Below are 16,127 nucleotides of genomic sequence, written 5' to 3' on the forward strand. Positions count from 1 at the left end.
ACCGCACATTTCTGTTAAATATTACGCTCAGGTCAGACAGACAGGCAGACATACCAGCAGAGAGAAATACAGATAGAGAAACAGACAGGTAGACAGGTAGACAGAGACAGACAGGGAAGAAGATAGATAGACAGACAGATAGGAAAAACAGGTAGAGGCAGGCAGGCAGGCACACAGTCAGGTACCTTCCCCACATCGGAGGGTGCAGGCTGGAGCGTGACAGAACAGGGCAGGTTATCTGGGAACTGCGAAAAAGAGACAGAGAGCATTATGGGTGATGTAGTCCAGTAAACCCTTCAGGTCCCTGCCACCAACATAAACACAGATTATTGACTACATTTCTTTCACTAGTATTGTGGAGTATAGAATAGTGTTTTCAGCCGTTGAGCCAAATGCACCAAATGCAGTGCAGGCCCCTCAGCTAGTTAGTAGGTTTTGGGCAGTTTTGTACTGTAAATGTCACAATGCGCAACATGTTCTATCCTATAGATTGTTAGGTGAGCTGTGATAAGGTTAAGGTGAGGGGTGATAAGGTTAAGGTGAGGGGTGATACGGTTAAGGTATGGGTGATTAAGGGTTAAATGTGAGGGGTGATAAGGTTAAGTGGAGGGGTGATAGGGTGAAGGCGAGGGGGGAAAGGGTTAAGGTAAGGGGTGATAACCTCAAAGAAGAAGGGGTAGGAGTTGGGTCCCAGCTTCTGGAGGATCTTGTCCTGGATGGGGGAGTGGGAGACCCGGTCCTGTAAGGGGGGGTACACCTGGCGGGTCACCAGGTACATGTCCCTACGGAACGCCACGCCCATAACATCCATGTCCTGGCGGCCGTACCGGAACGTACAGGCCAGCATCACAAACACTTTACACACACACACACACACACACACACACACACACACACACACACATTTTATTTGTATAATAAAACAATTGAAAATAAAGGACAAGAGAGGAGAAGAGAGGAGAGGAGAGGAGGAGAAATGAGAGAAGGAGAGAGGAGAGAGGAGAGGAGGCGAGAGGAGGGGAGAGACCAGATAGACTCACCTTTCTTCCCGTTCAACTGTAGAGGATCAATCAGCACCACTCCATCTGAGAGACACACAGCAGTCACTACATGCTGCATACACACTACACAACTCTCACTACACACAATATAGACACTACACACCTCTCAACAAACACGACGGAACTCTCAATACACACAGAATACACAATACACAACTGACTACACACAGTGCACACACTATACAACTGTGTGTGTGTGTGTGTGTGTGTGTGTGTGTGTGTGTGTGTACGTGTGTGTGTGCCTCACCAACTGGTTCCACGAAGTCACAGTGGTCCACAAAGTCCCTCTTGGCCATGTAGACACCCACCTACACCAAACACACACACACACACTTAATTACACACACACACACAGTTAATATATATATATATATATATGGTACAAGGGATTATAACATCTGATCCTGTGTATTAATGAAATACCTATATATATATATATATATATATATATAGTACTTTATATAGTATACTGTATATATATATAAATTACTTCACTAAATACTATATATATATATATATATATATATATATATATTACTACTACATAGTAAGTATTGCTAGTATTATATTACTTACATAATAAGAACTACTAATCCTAGTATTAGAAACTTACATAAGTACCACTAATACGATATTATATAACATACATAAGCATTACTAATACTGGTATTATATTACTTAATGAGTACTACTAATACTTGTATTATATAACTTTTATAAGAGTACTAATTTTGCTAGTATTATAAAACGTACATAATAAGTATTACTGATACTAGTATATTACCTTCATAATGAGTACTACTAATACTAGTATTATATAACTTAGATAATAATAAGAACTATTACTAGTCTTATATTACTTACATAATGAGTACTACTAATACTAGTCTTAGATTACTATGATGTTTACTCACCGACTTGTCGCGGGAAATCTTCTTAAAGATGACATGTTTATGACTCATGATGACCTGAACTCACAACCAATGAGCTTTGGCTTAACTAAAGCAGAAAAAGCAAAGCAAAATACATTTAAACTTTTAACAAGACACATTGCTTCATTGTCAGTTTTAACTAGTTTCACCTACAGACGTACCTTTCTCCTTGTTGTCTTGACAATACAGCTTCACGGCTTGCATTCTAAGGATCAATTTATAAGCCACGTAACACCTCCCCCCCAGCCACCCCCCTAAACACACACAGCGGTCAAGCCTGCCAATGCAACAATTACTTCCACACACACCCTGGATGTTTACCCATCCTGTACACCTCCCTATTGGATGAGCTGCAGTCAGTTCATTAGAAGACCTACGCAAGATTCGGGTAGGCACAGCATAACTACTAGGCAAAAAAAATATTGAGCTCTCCTAAGAGCCTGTTACAATTTCCCTTCAGAAACTAAGGAAACACAAAAACCAGGACAAACATTAAACACACAAAGGTACATGGAGACATTTGTGCCACTACTCCTTATTTAAAAAAATAAATGATACAAAAATGTATTTAAGAAATCTTTATTTCTTCCACAAAGTAATTCTTAGATTCAGTTGGAAATAGTTTCCATAGCAACGTTCATTTATGCAACAGTATTAGGATTAGAGCTGTGATTGACCAATCAGAATCCAGTGTTTAAAGCCGTGCATAAATAAGCATACACATAATGTAGACGGACAGATAGAATCTTTAAACCCATGTTGTCATACTCAGCAGTTTAGTGGTCGAGCTCAGAAGCTCCTTATCAGAGGACCGGCAGGTGTGGAGGGGGAAAACAGGGCATAGCCCTAAAGGTTTGGGGTTCTACACCCATCGCTTGTGATGAATTATATTACAATTTGTGAAGACCAATATCACTGGGCAGTCAATTTATAGTAATAGAAAAACATTTGCCAGCAGGTGGAGCCAGAACAACTTCACAAAATCTTTTATTTAAAGAAACATCTGGACTTTAACTAGCATATCAGAAAGCTCCAATTAGTTTGATACTGTGGCTGTGATGTGTGTAAGATAGGTAACAGATAAGGAACTCCCTTGTTTAAGAGCACTGCACTAAAGGCCTGGTGTCAAATGTATTATTGTTCCTGCAAAAATAAACAGATTAGTTTGACCATTGACTTCCAGCGAGATCAAATCCCAGACCGGATCCTGTTACTGTAACTTGCTAGCTCAAAACACTGGGTCGAAGATTCCAGCACAGCAGGATCACCCACCTGTAACTAGCTGGTTAATTCTGCTTTTCAGAGTGAACCTAGCAGCAAAGACCAATAAAGTTAAGCAACACAACACATGTTGATGACTCCTACGTTCTCATTGGCCGAGCTTCTGAGGACAAAGACAACAAGACAAAGTTGGTTGGCGAACTTTTACTTCAGTGACTTCATCCACACGTACGCAGCAGACACTAATACGAGGGGGACCAACAACAGCACAATAAAACATTGTACACAGGCTTCCCAAAGGTTAAAAGCCAATGTTTAAATCAACAGCAGTCTTAAAAGCATTTCTCTGCTTGCTTAGAGAATAGTCTTTGCGATATATATAGATGTACATCTATACACATATGAATATATTCGTTTTGTGGAGTCCTCCCCTTGCCTCCAGAGCACAGAAGCAGCGCTCTGCTGCAACAGTCTGAACAGCTGCTCCAAGTTCAAGCTTCCGGATGGTTCTGGGCCCATCCCAGGTCAGACCAGAGGGCTGAGCAGCCAATCCCAGGTCAGACAAGAGGGCTGAGCAGCCAATCCCAGGTCAGACCAGAGGGCGGCACAAAGTGCTGAGAAGCCAATCATAGGTAGGACCAGAATTCTGAGCAACCAATCACAGGTCGGACCAGAGCACAGCCTTGCTTCCCTTCTCCACGCTGAGGACGAAGGTTCCTGACGGAGACCAGGACACCGCGTTGATTGCCGAGCTGAGAAACAACAACAACTAGTTAGCTGTGATTGCCTCCCTAGTGAAGTGCGTTTCTCTCCCTAGAGAGCAAGAACCTTTTAATTAAAACACCTAGTAAGAGGGTTCTCCGTTCCTTTCACAGCTTTAGTCAACAGATAATCTCTTTGGTAGAGATTGAAAACTGAAATAACCCTAACAGAACAAATAGTAGTAATAGTTTTCCACAGTGTGCTTACCTGTGGTGCTTGTCCAGGAGGCGGTCCAGTTTCCCTGTCAGAACGTTCCACACGTAGACCCCCCCGTCCGCAGAACCCCCCACCACGTAGTTACTGTCAGGACTGTAGAACAAGCACAACATCAGAATTTAAAGAACACGGTACATATTTAGCCTCCAACAATTGCCTATCCTGTAGAACCAGTCCCACATTGCAGTAGTACAGTGCTGTTCATGGGTTGTTCCTCCACTAGGGGGCGTTGTGGCGACCTACCTGAAGCAGACTCTGGTCCAGTCCGCCCCGCACTTGAAACCCGGCGCACTGGAAAAGAGGGACAGCGAGGTTAGCGGAACATACACTGTGACTAAGAACACAAGTACGCAAAACATACACCATAACGTAGCTCACTAGTAGTTTTTTCACCGTTAGAGATGTAGTTCACTAGGCCACAAAACATTGGCGTTGTTTCACCAAATAGTGACTTGTTTGCTAGTAGACAGCATACACCACAATGTAGTTCACACTCGTGATCCACTACTACACAGAAAGTACAGTGTGACGGAGTGTGACGTTTACAAATACACAGAACAGTGACTTAGTTCACTCGTAGATAGTACAGTGCAGTAGGACCCACCTGAAGGTGTGACGGACCGTGTTGGTTCGGAGGTCTATGATTTTCAGGAGGTCGTCCCGCGAGCAGGTGAGCAGCTCTGTACGTTCCTGGCTCAGATCCAGAGACGTGACCCGACCCTGAAGCTCCAGCTCCCTCACGATGCTCTCCGCCCTGCAAACCACATGACCTCATGACCTCCATCCCAACGGTTCACACCGCCCTGCACTACTATCCCTTTTCAACCGACAGTAGCAGCTCAACTCACCGCCTTTTTTTCCCAGTTTCAATCGCCAAAATTAGGTACCTGGTACTTTTAGTCTCACCTCCGTCTAGGTTCCAAGAGAGCTGATCTGATGTAAACAAGCTGCTGGCCACTGATTGGCCAGAGTGACACCACTGGACGAATAATGATGAGCGCGCCGTCCGAGCCTGACACCAGACCTCTTTAAATACTTGCATCAACGTTCAGTCAACAATAGTGATTGATTAGTGAACAAGCCAGGATCAGTGCGCAAGAACACGCTGTGGACCGTGACAGAGGTAGAGACACTCCTGTGTGTAGCCCTGTCTGTTTATGTGTCGCAGTATCACGCATGCTTGCTAGGACGACCTGCCCACATTGAAGAGGTATTTTCTAGATGGAAACATGACGTACCTGGAACCAAACCAGTGCGCCGATATCCATACTTCCATGAGTACACTTAAACGTAGTACACTATCCACACTGCCTAAGTGCCCTGATTTTCAGATGTCAGTGTCCTTCCAAATCGACTACTCAGTGGTACAATAATCCGGAAATAACGATCGCAACGGCCGCCTTGGCTTCTACCCCGCAATAAAAATCCCGCTTTTGAACTCTTTACGCATAGTAGCGATAAAATAACTCCATTAATACAGGCTTTGTGAAAATGTGCCGACGTTGGCTCAGCCTCTTCCGGTACATAGCTAAGACGGCTTCCGTTGAGTACTAAAAGTGTGCATCGATCCACGCTTTGTTTGACCGTTTTGAGTACATCAGCTGGGTCTTTTCAGTACACTTCTTTTCGCTGTGATCTGAATTGGAACGCCCCACATACTCAAACTAAGGATAGTGAGTACGGATAGTGGAACATAGCACAAGTCTTGTGGAGTAGAGCTGGTACTGTCGGTGGTAAAGGGGCATACGTAATGTCATTGTTTGGTTTTCTGATCACATCACAATATATTAACAAAGATTTAGGGTCTCAGCTTGAAAACTTGTGATCAGCTCCCCGGCTTCATCCCCACCCCCTTGCTCCATTATGAGTGGTTCTGTGGGATGTAAATCGTCACACTGAGCCAATGGGATCTCTGACTGACTCAGATTGTGATGTCACATCCTATGTGTCAGCAGTTCCTGAAACCAGCGCTGCACAACTAGAGCATGCTGGGTAGAGCAGGGGCTGCTGGGAGCGGAGGGGGGCTAGAGGATTGAGGGTAATCAGACCTTTTACATAAGCTCGTCATCGACCAACTCTGACCCCACCTATTAAACCCAATACCTAAAGTTAACCACCTGTAAGCTTATATCCACCTCCAAGCTTACCCTCCCCACTTCTATTTTTGAAACTCACCTGATGTCCCAGAAGCGAACCTTCTTGTCAAAATGGCCACTCATGACACACTGCTCGGTGCAGACGATGTCATTACAACTGGAGCCCGCAAACACCGTTTTCATACCTATAACACACAAACTGGTCATCTCCCAGTATATTCAGTAGAAGAACCGTTATACTGGTAATCTGAGAAATCAGTAGGAGACTGGTTGTACTAAGCCACTCCCAGTTCATCCAGCAGTAGACAAGTTATACTGGGAAGCTCCCAGTATAACTAGTAAAAGACTTTTGTGCTGGGCAGTTGCCAGAAGAGCGGTATAGGGTTAGCCCTCCTTAGTTATGAATGTTCATAAGTCAAAGCTTAAATCACATACAGACTTTACTGCGTAGGTCCCATAGTTTGAGGGTGCGGTCATAACTCCCGGAAACGATGCGGGCGTTGTCCAATAGGAAGCGAGCAGCCAGAACCTTCCCGCTGTGGCCCGTCAAGGTGTGCTGGAACCAGAGCACAGGTTACATAACAGGGCCACACACCATGCCCATTGGTCCTCCCAGATGTCAGTGGGATCCTCACTCTCAGCCTGAAGTCGTCCACAGTCCAGATCCGACTAGCAAAGTCGTTGGAGGCCGCAAGCAGGTAGGAGCCCTGAGGGAGAGAGACGCACTCATCTTCATCACAGGCAAAACCCTTCTAACAGAAGCAACACCGAGGACTGGGTGAGGGACTTACGGCGCTGTCAAACTCTATACTGGTGATGCCAGCGTTGCTCCCAGTAAGGGCTCCTTTGGGTTCACAGCGACCTACACACAAACATCGTTATGAAGGTTAACATTATACTAAACCCAAGTTTAATGGTCACTACATCTTTATGAAGGGTAGGGCTGTACAATTAAATCACACATTGCAATGTTAGAACACTTTTTTTTTTTTTTTATCGAAAAGGCTGCGAAAAAAAAAGCCATTGGTTAGATTGTGCAACATTAAAACAAGCTAACCAATCAGAGGATCCGATTTAGAAACAGGGCCATGTGTACATGTCGCAACCCTATGCCTCAGTGACTAGGAGTGAGAGCAGTAGATGGTAACCTTCCACACTACCCTTCGATTTATTGATGCTGACATCTTGTGAACATGGCCTCGATGTAAGATGCATGGATGGCTAAAAACCCGACCAGTGTGACAAGCAGGCTGTATACCACCCGGCAGGGATCACTGGCTGAACTGTTCCAGAGTATAACTCACATATGACCTTGTGCATGAATGGGTGAATGTCAGTCAACACTGTAAAGCGCTTTGGATAAAAGCGCTATATAAATGAGGACCATTTACCATATATGACCCATGTTGAAAACAGCAAAATTACTAAGGCAATAGCGGAGTGCATAGGGAAAGATATAACTCCCCCTCAACACGGTGACCAAGGCAGGGTTTACGGCTTTGGGAAAGACTCTGGGCAGTACAGCCTGTCATCCAGCACATATTTTGGCCAGGTTTCGCTACCGGAACTATTTAAAACATGCAGGCAGAGTTGCAGTGGAGCTAAAAACAGCTGAGGTTTGTTACTGCCACGGCCCTCTGGTCAGGTCACACATGTTTACATATTTACTACAACGACTGAGTCATCTTTATACTTTTAGAGCGGTAGAGCAACAGATTCTTTATATTTCGGCATTTGAGTTTGATTTGTTACGGACTGGAGATCGGTATGTTTTGTATCATTTATTTTTACAATAGTTAAATAAAGATGTTATGATATCAATAACACGTAGGCCTGGCCTACAGGAACGAGCTGTTTTTATGTTGACTTTATCCAATGTTGTGTTGGTCATACTATAGAATGATTTAATTCTTGAATGAATGAATGTATGTACAGAAGATCTTAAAATATTAGAAGAAAAAAAGAATATAGCAATTACATTAATTCCCCAGATCATTTAGCCCTAATGAAGGGTTAGACTATGTAAAGGAAAGTCAAATTTTGCATAGTTATGATGACATAGTTATGAGTCATGCTATCCTAGAGGATAATGATCCCTATATCGCTATGAAGGGTCAAGTTACGTTAAACCTGCTGCTCTAAAACTAGGGCTGGGCAACGATTGAAAGTTTTAGTCGCATGAGTTCCTGTGATTAATTGCATTGTTATACGCAAAATCCAATAATGAATTCAAAAGTAGTGTATAGTGCACTTTTATAATAAATGTACTGCCATATGCACGCAAGTGTCATAACATGTGTGAATGATTTGCTGGTATCAACTGGAGTGTATTGCATTTAGGTGGTATTTCAGACTGTAAGTACTCCGTTAATAAGAATATTAAACTTTGGAGTGGTTACAAAAATCTTTGGCTCTGTCGACTGCGCTGTCTGGAAGAACTTTAAAATGAAAATGGCCATGTAAAAGTTCTGTACCCTTCTCCTTGTTTGTTTATCTGCCAATTACTTGCCACAGCAGTCAAGCGCAGCAGTAAGCAACATACTACTAATGTCATCTGCACTCGCTGCTTAATATCAATAATCCACCCGCAGCAATGTTTTTTCAACATTTGATACCCGCACCCACCTGATCAGCATTCATTATAGTAGGCCTATAGAGTTGCTCATGATGCGCAACATACTTTTACAATAAGAAAATAAATTTAAAAAACTGAATGAGATAAAATAATTGTCAGCGATAATTAATGCGTTAACTTGCCCAGCCGTAGTAAAAACCCAAAACAGGGTCCTGATTGGTTCTTCTGGGAAGGGGCTTACCAGAGACCACCTCCCACAGTTTGACCCGTCGGTCCATGCCTCCGGTTGCCAGGAGACGAGAGCCAGGACTGAATCGTACCGCGTTCACCTCTCCATCATGAGCCTCCTGGAAGAAGTACAGTCCGCAGTGTTTAGTCCAATGCTCACTAGGTCTATTCATTTGACAGTCCAAGTACACAAGCAAATTCATGTTTGATAAAAATAAAAAACTGATATCTCCAAATAGTTGCAGTTTTCTGATCTCTTCATACATGTTCAAATATTGTGAAGATTTTTGGTCTCAGCTTGAAAACTTGAGATCAGCTCCCGGTCCTCTGCCCCACCCCCTTGCTCCATGCGGATTGGTTCTATGGGATGTAAACCATCATACTGAGCCAATGGTATCTCTGACTGACACGGATTGTGATGTCACATCCTTTGTGTCAGCAGCTCCTGAAACCAGCGCTGCACGACTAGAGCATGCTGGGTAGAGCAGGGGCTGCTGGGAGCGGAGGGGGGCAAGAGGATTGTGGGTAATCAGACCTTTTACAGAAGCTCATCATCGACCATGACTAAAGGACTGCTGTAGTCTTACTCACTACAGGAAAGCAATGCCCTGTATTCCTGGTTACCCATAAGCCTGTACTCCTGGTTACCCCAGTAACCCAACACCCAGTAATCTTTTCTCAGAGACAAGCAGAAAGACGGAGTCAGACCGGTTAGGAGACAGACTGGCTGATACTTACGAAGACGTGCAATGCGGTGGACGGGACCCGAACCTCCACCCCTCCCATTGGGGTTTCTGTGTTCTCTGGTGACGTACTCAGAGAGTTACCAGGGCGACGCCTACAACACACAAACAATCATGTTCCAGTGTGCTGGTTCTGAACCCCTACTGCCCTACTGGCCGGCTGGGTGTACTAGAATGAGGGACCCAAATGCCCTGGTGGATGTGTTTGCTCCTACCTCCCCAGCTTAGAGGAAAAAAAAAAAAAAAAAAAAAAAAAAAATAGGAACCTGATTGGCTGAGCTGGTTACCACCTGATCACCTGCTGATTAAGCCTGTCTACTTATTGAACCTGAACAGTTTGGGGCCCTATAAAGAGGAGGCTCGCCAAGAAGGTCTCAGCTTGAAAACTTGTGATCAGCTCCTGTCCTCTGCCCCGCCCCTTTACTCCATGCCGATTGGTTCTGTGGGATGTAAATCATCATCACACTGAGCCAATAGGATCTCTGACTGACTGAGATTGTGATGTCACATCCTGTGTGTCAGCAGTTCCTGTAACCATTGCTGCACGACTAGAGCATGCTGGGTAGAGCAGGGGCTGCTGGGAGCGGAGGGGGGGGCTAGAGGATTGTGGGTAATCAGACCTTTTACAGTTCATCATAGACCTTGGATAAACAGGTTGGCATGACGATGAGGTCAGCCATTTGAAAAATTCTCACCATTAGCATGTCCTACGGGGACATGACGCAAACCACCAAACAGAGCATGGACCACTAGGAGGACGATAGAGCGAGCCAGCTTGCCATAACCATGAGCGTTAAGACACATACCCAAATATGTTGCCGATGGAGTCCAGCAGGCCACCAGGGGGAACCTGAGAGATCCTCTTACTGGGAGAACAAAACAAAATAAACTAAATCACCTCAAGCCTCCCAGAACCAGACCGGGCCTGGATCAGCACCATTCAGCCTTTATGCACTGGTCATCTCGTCTCTAAAAGCTAGTTGAACTCTACATTAAAGCGAGGTCCCCCACCCAGCTAGTTTAGAACAAAGATGGACCATACAATGTTATAGAAGGGTTTAGATGGGTCTAGTAGAGCAGGCAATGGCCCGCCTCTCACCTGGGGGTCCGACTCAGGGATCTACTGGGAGACGAGGCCTCGCCCGGCCCCTTCCCACCATCCTCGGCAAGAACCTCGATGTCATCGTCCCTGAAAGTGAAGCTGTGGTTAGATCCAACATGGCTGCTAGTGAAGCTGTGGTTGCATACACAGGGCTGATAGAAAGGAAATTATCTGTGCCTGAAATGATCAAAAACATTCAAAGACACTATAGAGAATTGCCTTTCTTGACATCATACATGGCTGAGCTCAAGCCTGAATTCAGGCACCACGCCTGAATGCTATCAGGCCTGCATACAGGTTGTGATATCTTCAAAATATATGAAAAGATTTTTTGGTCTCAGCTTGAAAACTTGTGATCAGTTCCCTGTCCTCTGCCCCGCCCCCTTTACTCCATGCTGATTGGTTCTGTGGGATGTAAATCATCATCACACTGAGCCAATGGGATCTCTGACCGACTCAGCTTGTGATGTCACATCCTGTGTGTCAGCAGTTCCTGTAATCAGCACTGCACGACTAGAGCATGCTGGGTAGAGCAGGGGCTGCTGGGAGCGGAGGGGGGCTAGAGGAGTGCGGGTTATCAGACTTTTTACGTCTCATCATCGACCATGACTTAAAAAAGAGGACTGCTGTAGTCCTGGCCACCACGGCAAATCAACACCCTGATACAATATGGCTGGGAACTCACGGGTCAAGGGGCAGCGGCTCCTTCGCTGCGTCTGCTAGCTCCTTCTGTAGCTTAGCTTGTCTTCTCCTGCAAGAGAGCAAGCGAGTCACAATCCACACAACATTACATCTAGACTGATCCGATTGGCCAGTGTTCCTAGACCTATGGCCCCGACCTGATAAGGCAGGGAATACTGAACACACCGGGGGTCGAGTGTTGGGCGAGCCCCCCAGACACACCGAGATTGTCTTCCAGAACCCCGGATCACTGAGCCAGAATAGAAGAGGTGGCCGTAGGGGCGGGGCCAGCTGCCTCACCTGCAGTCCTTCTCGTTCTCTGCGTTTAGGCGGTTGGCCTCCTGGGCCTTCTCAGCCATCCAGCGAGACACAAGCTCCTGGTTGTCCTCCGTAGTCCTCCTCAGCTTCTCCTCCAGAGCGCTGAAGGTGATCTGGAGAGCGTCGTACTCATCCTTCAGCATCTGATTGGCCCGCTCTAGATCCTACAGACATAAGTCACAATATACATAAGTTACAAAAATACAAATTACACATGATCAAATGTATATCTCTCTATTAGGGCTGTCACTTTTGAGATAGTGAATATCAAATATCAAGCAATGTATTTGAATTTCTATGAGGCCCCACCCCACTGCAGTGGAAAACACGTTCAGAGCGCACAGACGTGCCTGGCACACAGTGATTTACGCGTCAATGTTGAGAGAAGCAGGTATTTGTGGCAGCCTGTGTCTCTCCACCAATGCAGCGTGATGCTGTCAGCAGGGATGACTTGGGGTCACAATTTACCGCTCAGGCTGGCTGCTCTGTGCGTAATCCATTTTCGAATTAGGATATATTATTCGCATGATTAGCGTGACAGCGAATGAATGAGATGGCAAAATGAAAAATAAAAACCAAACTATCTAATCATAAACAGACTAAAAAAGCGCTACACAACATGACACTTTAAAAACCGGTTATAGATATCTATATATTCGAATACTGATATGTCACAACATATGAATAAAAAGTGACAGCCCTAATCTCTATACAAGATAAAACACATACAATGTACATTAGGAAATATACAAGCTAAAATAATCATACATTATAAAATATAATCAACACCACAATATAAATGATCAAATAAACAATTAACATATTTAGTCATGTGACAGGATAAGACGCCACAATAAAGTTGAAAGGTTTCCTGATTACCTGGAGGAAAGTATTGAGCTTTCGACAGTCTCCCTCCAGAGCAGCGATCTGTGTCTGGTATTCCAAGATCCTTGGAGACGGAACCAATTCAACATCTCCTTTTAACATCACCACTTCCATCTCTACATATTCCACACGACAGTAATAACCGGCCGGAAATATCCGACAGACAAGAGTGGCAGAGAGAGGGCGAGACAGGTAAAAGACAAGCGGAGACACAGGCAGGTAGACAAAGAGGCAGATTGAAAGACAGGATGGCAGAGACATGGCAGCGGGTAAGACAAGCACGCAGGCAGACTGAGGCAGGCAGGCAGAGAGACAGGGTACTAACTTGGCCTCGTTGCGCTGGATCTCCTTGTCCTTCTGTTGGATCTGGTTGTTCAGCTCAATTACATTCTGGGCCAACTAGAACACAAATAATCTTTGGTTAGCAAATTGTGTTGCTTCTTCCTCGCCTTTGGGTATCCTTGCATGTGCGTCAGGATTTACAGATATGTATTGTTCTGTATTCTGATATTGTCACAATATTTTAACATGAGATTTTTAGGAGGTCTCAGCTTGAAAACTTGTGATCAGCTCCCTGTCCTCTGCCCCACCCCCTTGCTCTATACTGATTGGTTCTGTGGGATGCAAGTCATCACACTGAGCCAATGGGATCTCTGACTGACTTAGATTGTGATGTCACATCCTGTGTGTCAGCAGCTCCTGAAACCAGCGCTGCACAACTAGAGCATGCTGGGTAGAGCAGGGGCTGCTGGGAGCAGAGGGGGACAAGAGGACTGGGTACTCAGACCTTTTACAGAAGCTCATCATTGACCATGCCTAAAAGAGTGTTATTCCTAAGGTGAACACACCTTGTGTCCAAGGCGAATTGTCCAATTAAAAGAGGTTGTTTACATTTTATTACTCCCATGTCCAAACGTGTCGTCTAGCAGTGCTGTCAGAGTCCACATTCCAAGCCACACAATGGCACAGTGACAAGGCCCTTGCGACAAGCCCTGCACACCCATGAGCTAGCGGCTAAAATCCAGCTAGCCGCTACATCCATGATCTGCCAGAGATCTACTCAGCTCCATCACAGCAGGATGACTTCCAAGCTGTATTCAGGGTGTGTGAAGTGTTGTGTGTTTGTACCTCTCCTCTCTTCTTGTGGAGCTCCGTAAGCTCCTCCTGGTGTTTGATCCTCATCTGGGACATCTCCTGCTGGAGGTCTCCCCGCATGCCCCCATCAGCCACACTGAAGTTGCCATGACAAAACACATGTACCTGAATTATTACCGTGGCAACACACGCACCATGTCATTACCATGACAACACACCAATGACGCACTTCCACCGGTGGGTACGCGTCGGACCCAGCATGCCTCACAGTAGTGAGGGTGCGGAATAGCCCAGCTCAGTTACGGCGCACGTTTCCACCGCTGCTAGTACCCTTATGGTAGGGCGGGGTTTAAGCTGGACGGCGATAGCCACGGCAACTACGCAAGCATCATGATCTCATAGCAGCCCAATAGTGTAGCCTGCTAATAAATCCAAGGAAAAAGAATACGCACAATGAACAAAGAGCAAGCAACAATGTAGGACGACAAAGAAGGACGGCAAACTTTTGCACAACATTTTCTTCAATAAACGAAGCTTTCGCCGTTGTCCAGAAATACCTTGTGTGTACTGTGTTTGTTTGTTATTATCCCCCTGTCGCACGGAAGTGATTCTGTCGACCAATCAAAGGCCGGCGTGTGTAGCTTAAACTTGCCGGGACCCTTTCAGGCATCTCAGTACATCAGAGTAGTACTGTGAGAAGAGTACAGCTCAGTCCGGGTTACACCCACTTTTAGCAGTGGAAACCCGACCCATGCCGCACCTTTGCAGACTGAACCGACCCGCACCCTATGGTGGAAATGCGCCACAAGCTGTTACCATGAGGTCCCCAGACTCAGTAAACATAATACATGAGAGAGGATCCCTAGGAGCCAAGCTCAGCAAAACATATGAGTACTTGTGTTAAAACGCCCCCCTGGAAGCCAGGCTACCTGAGTTGGGCTGCTCTGGGTCCATCACTCTGGTACCGCTCCGAAAGAACGGCCTGCATGTCAGACTTCTCCAGCAGACGGTTATCTGGGAACATAAACACTCTTCATTAGCTACCGTAATGAACGTAGCCCAATGCGATGTCATGTCTGCTCGAGCATTACAGCACCAAAGTACCAATAATAAACACCACCATTACACTGCTTCTGTGTTTACATTGGCTGATGATCTCCTCGAAGGCTTGGCGCTGGACTCTGTCCCGCATCCTCAGCTGCTCGGAGATGTGTCTCTTCCAGGTGTCCCCACGTCGGTCCGCCATCGCCGCCTAACGAACCAAAACACAACTTTAGAGACGTAGACACGTAGAAAGCGCCATTGAAGTGATGTGTGGAACACAAATGGCATCAATGAAAGACTACAGGGGTCGTTTAAAGAGCAGTAGTTGGGGATTATTTCTGATATCTACAGAGGAAACCCACCAGGAACCTCTTAACTAACACATGTCCTCAACGATAGCGACCTAAAGAAAACAACTATCGTTATCTTCCAGCTAGACAACCATCTCAGTTCAGAACAAACCCTCGTGACTCCCCGCCGACCCCAGCTCTAATGTTGATTAGCTCCGCATGCTAGCCCGGCTGGAAGCTACAGGCTAAAGGTCCATAACCTCACCGCATGGACTCCACTCGCTGATTAGTAGACCGTCGCACGCTGGTCGGTGGGTTGGGGTTTAGCTGACTCGAGACGATACTATTTTCAGTACTTAGCCGACGCCAGCTCCCTCGGTCTCTTCCTTCGACTTCACGTCCATTTTGCCTCCGACTGCTTCTTCCTGGAGTGTCGCAGTAGAATGACGTCAGACGGGCGATGACCTGGCTTAAATAGTGGCGGGATAGACACACCCACCTCAAACTGATACCCATACCATTATTATTCATTTTCCTTCATGGGGACCAATACAAGACACCGCTACCATTTCCAAAAAAGTGATTGATTTGATCAATCTCTATTCGTCTCTAATACTTTTACCTTATAATTTTGTTACTGAATTCTCTCTCGCTCTCTCCCTCCCTCGCTCTCTAGGACGCACTCACACTAGGCCATCTGTACCGTGCCCCAGTACGTAGAGGCAACTTTCAGGCCCAGGGCAACTTTGCCCAGTGTGAGTGCGCCCTTACACACAATGTCGAATCGAAACGTGTGTGTATGTATGTGTATGTGTGTGTGTGTGTGTGTGTGTGTGTGTGTGTGTGTGTGTGTGTGTGTGTGTGTGTGTGTGTGTGTG

At 45.6% G+C, this 16,127-nt stretch overlaps 2 protein-coding genes and 5 non-coding genes across 8 annotated transcripts in view; all 7 read right to left on the reverse strand.

Annotated features, from left to right (window-relative positions):
• LOC311341567 (S-arrestin-like) overlaps window positions 1-2,023 on the reverse strand; it is a gene marked incomplete at both ends in the record, with an annotated part of 6,759 nt that extends 4,736 nt beyond the window's left edge. The window contains 6 exons of the mRNA XM_084466390.1: window positions 1-11; window positions 186-245; window positions 662-855; window positions 1,041-1,085; window positions 1,309-1,369; window positions 1,976-2,023. The exon at window positions 1-11 is cut by the window's left edge and continues 54 nt beyond it. Coding sequence (XP_084322516.1) covers window positions 1-11; window positions 186-245; window positions 662-855; window positions 1,041-1,085; window positions 1,309-1,369; window positions 1,976-2,023 — 419 coding nt within the window. The remainder of the gene's footprint in view (window positions 12-185; window positions 246-661; window positions 856-1,040; window positions 1,086-1,308; window positions 1,370-1,975) is intronic.
• Window positions 2,024-2,679: 656 nt separating this feature from the next.
• Window positions 2,680-16,047, reverse strand: atg16l1 (ATG16 autophagy related 16-like 1). Of its 2 annotated transcripts, XM_084466904.1 has the most exons (20): window positions 15,515-16,047; window positions 15,059-15,167; window positions 14,845-14,929; window positions 13,949-14,051; window positions 13,146-13,219; window positions 12,815-12,884; window positions 11,918-12,099; window positions 11,622-11,687; window positions 10,934-11,023; window positions 10,641-10,700; window positions 9,830-9,929; window positions 9,105-9,210; window positions 7,080-7,150; window positions 6,924-6,995; window positions 6,724-6,844; window positions 6,368-6,473; window positions 4,797-4,946; window positions 4,436-4,483; window positions 4,184-4,285; window positions 2,680-3,966 (listed from the first exon to the last, which is right to left on the reverse strand). In XM_084466904.1, exons 2-20 carry the CDS (start codon window positions 15,159-15,161, stop codon window positions 3,873-3,875), a joined length of 1,803 nt encoding a protein of 600 aa, XP_084323030.1. In that variant the 5' UTR covers window positions 15,162-15,167; window positions 15,515-16,047; the 3' UTR covers window positions 2,680-3,872. The 2 variants fall into 2 exon arrangements, with proteins under 2 accessions (XP_084323030.1, XP_084323031.1); XM_084466905.1 differs by lacking the exon at window positions 10,641-10,700.
• On the reverse strand, window positions 5,995-6,265 carry LOC311342700 (small Cajal body-specific RNA 6). Its single transcript, XR_014633441.1, has one exon.
• Window positions 9,381-9,651, reverse strand: LOC311342705 (small Cajal body-specific RNA 6). The gene has a single exon (XR_014633444.1).
• LOC311342704 (small Cajal body-specific RNA 6) lies at window positions 10,205-10,476 on the reverse strand. Its single transcript, XR_014633443.1, has one exon.
• LOC311342706 (small Cajal body-specific RNA 6) lies at window positions 11,270-11,541 on the reverse strand. Its single transcript, XR_014633445.1, has one exon.
• On the reverse strand, window positions 13,364-13,632 carry LOC311342703 (small Cajal body-specific RNA 6). Its single transcript, XR_014633442.1, has one exon.
• Window positions 16,048-16,127: the final 80 nt, after the last annotated feature.

This window comes from Micromesistius poutassou, assembly GCF_964030765.1.
Source record: "Micromesistius poutassou genome assembly, chromosome: 4".
NCBI lineage: Eukaryota > Metazoa > Chordata > Actinopteri > Gadiformes > Gadidae > Micromesistius > Micromesistius poutassou.

What these genes read in the sequence shown, in the direction of transcription:
- atg16l1 (XM_084466904.1), bottom strand. Translation starts at nt 15,161, where the DNA reads ATGGCGGACCGACGTGGGGACACCTGGAAGAGACACATCTCCGAGCAG. An exon ending in ATCCAGCGCAACGAGGCCAA is followed by an intron (nt 12,885 to 13,145) that starts GTTAGTACCCTG and finishes TCCGTCTCCAAG; the next exon opens with GATCTTGGAATACCAGACAC. An exon ending in TGGACGACTTCAGGCTGAGA is followed by an intron (nt 6,845 to 6,923) that starts GTGAGGATCCCA and finishes CTCTGGTTCCAG; the next exon opens with CACACCTTGACGGGCCACAG.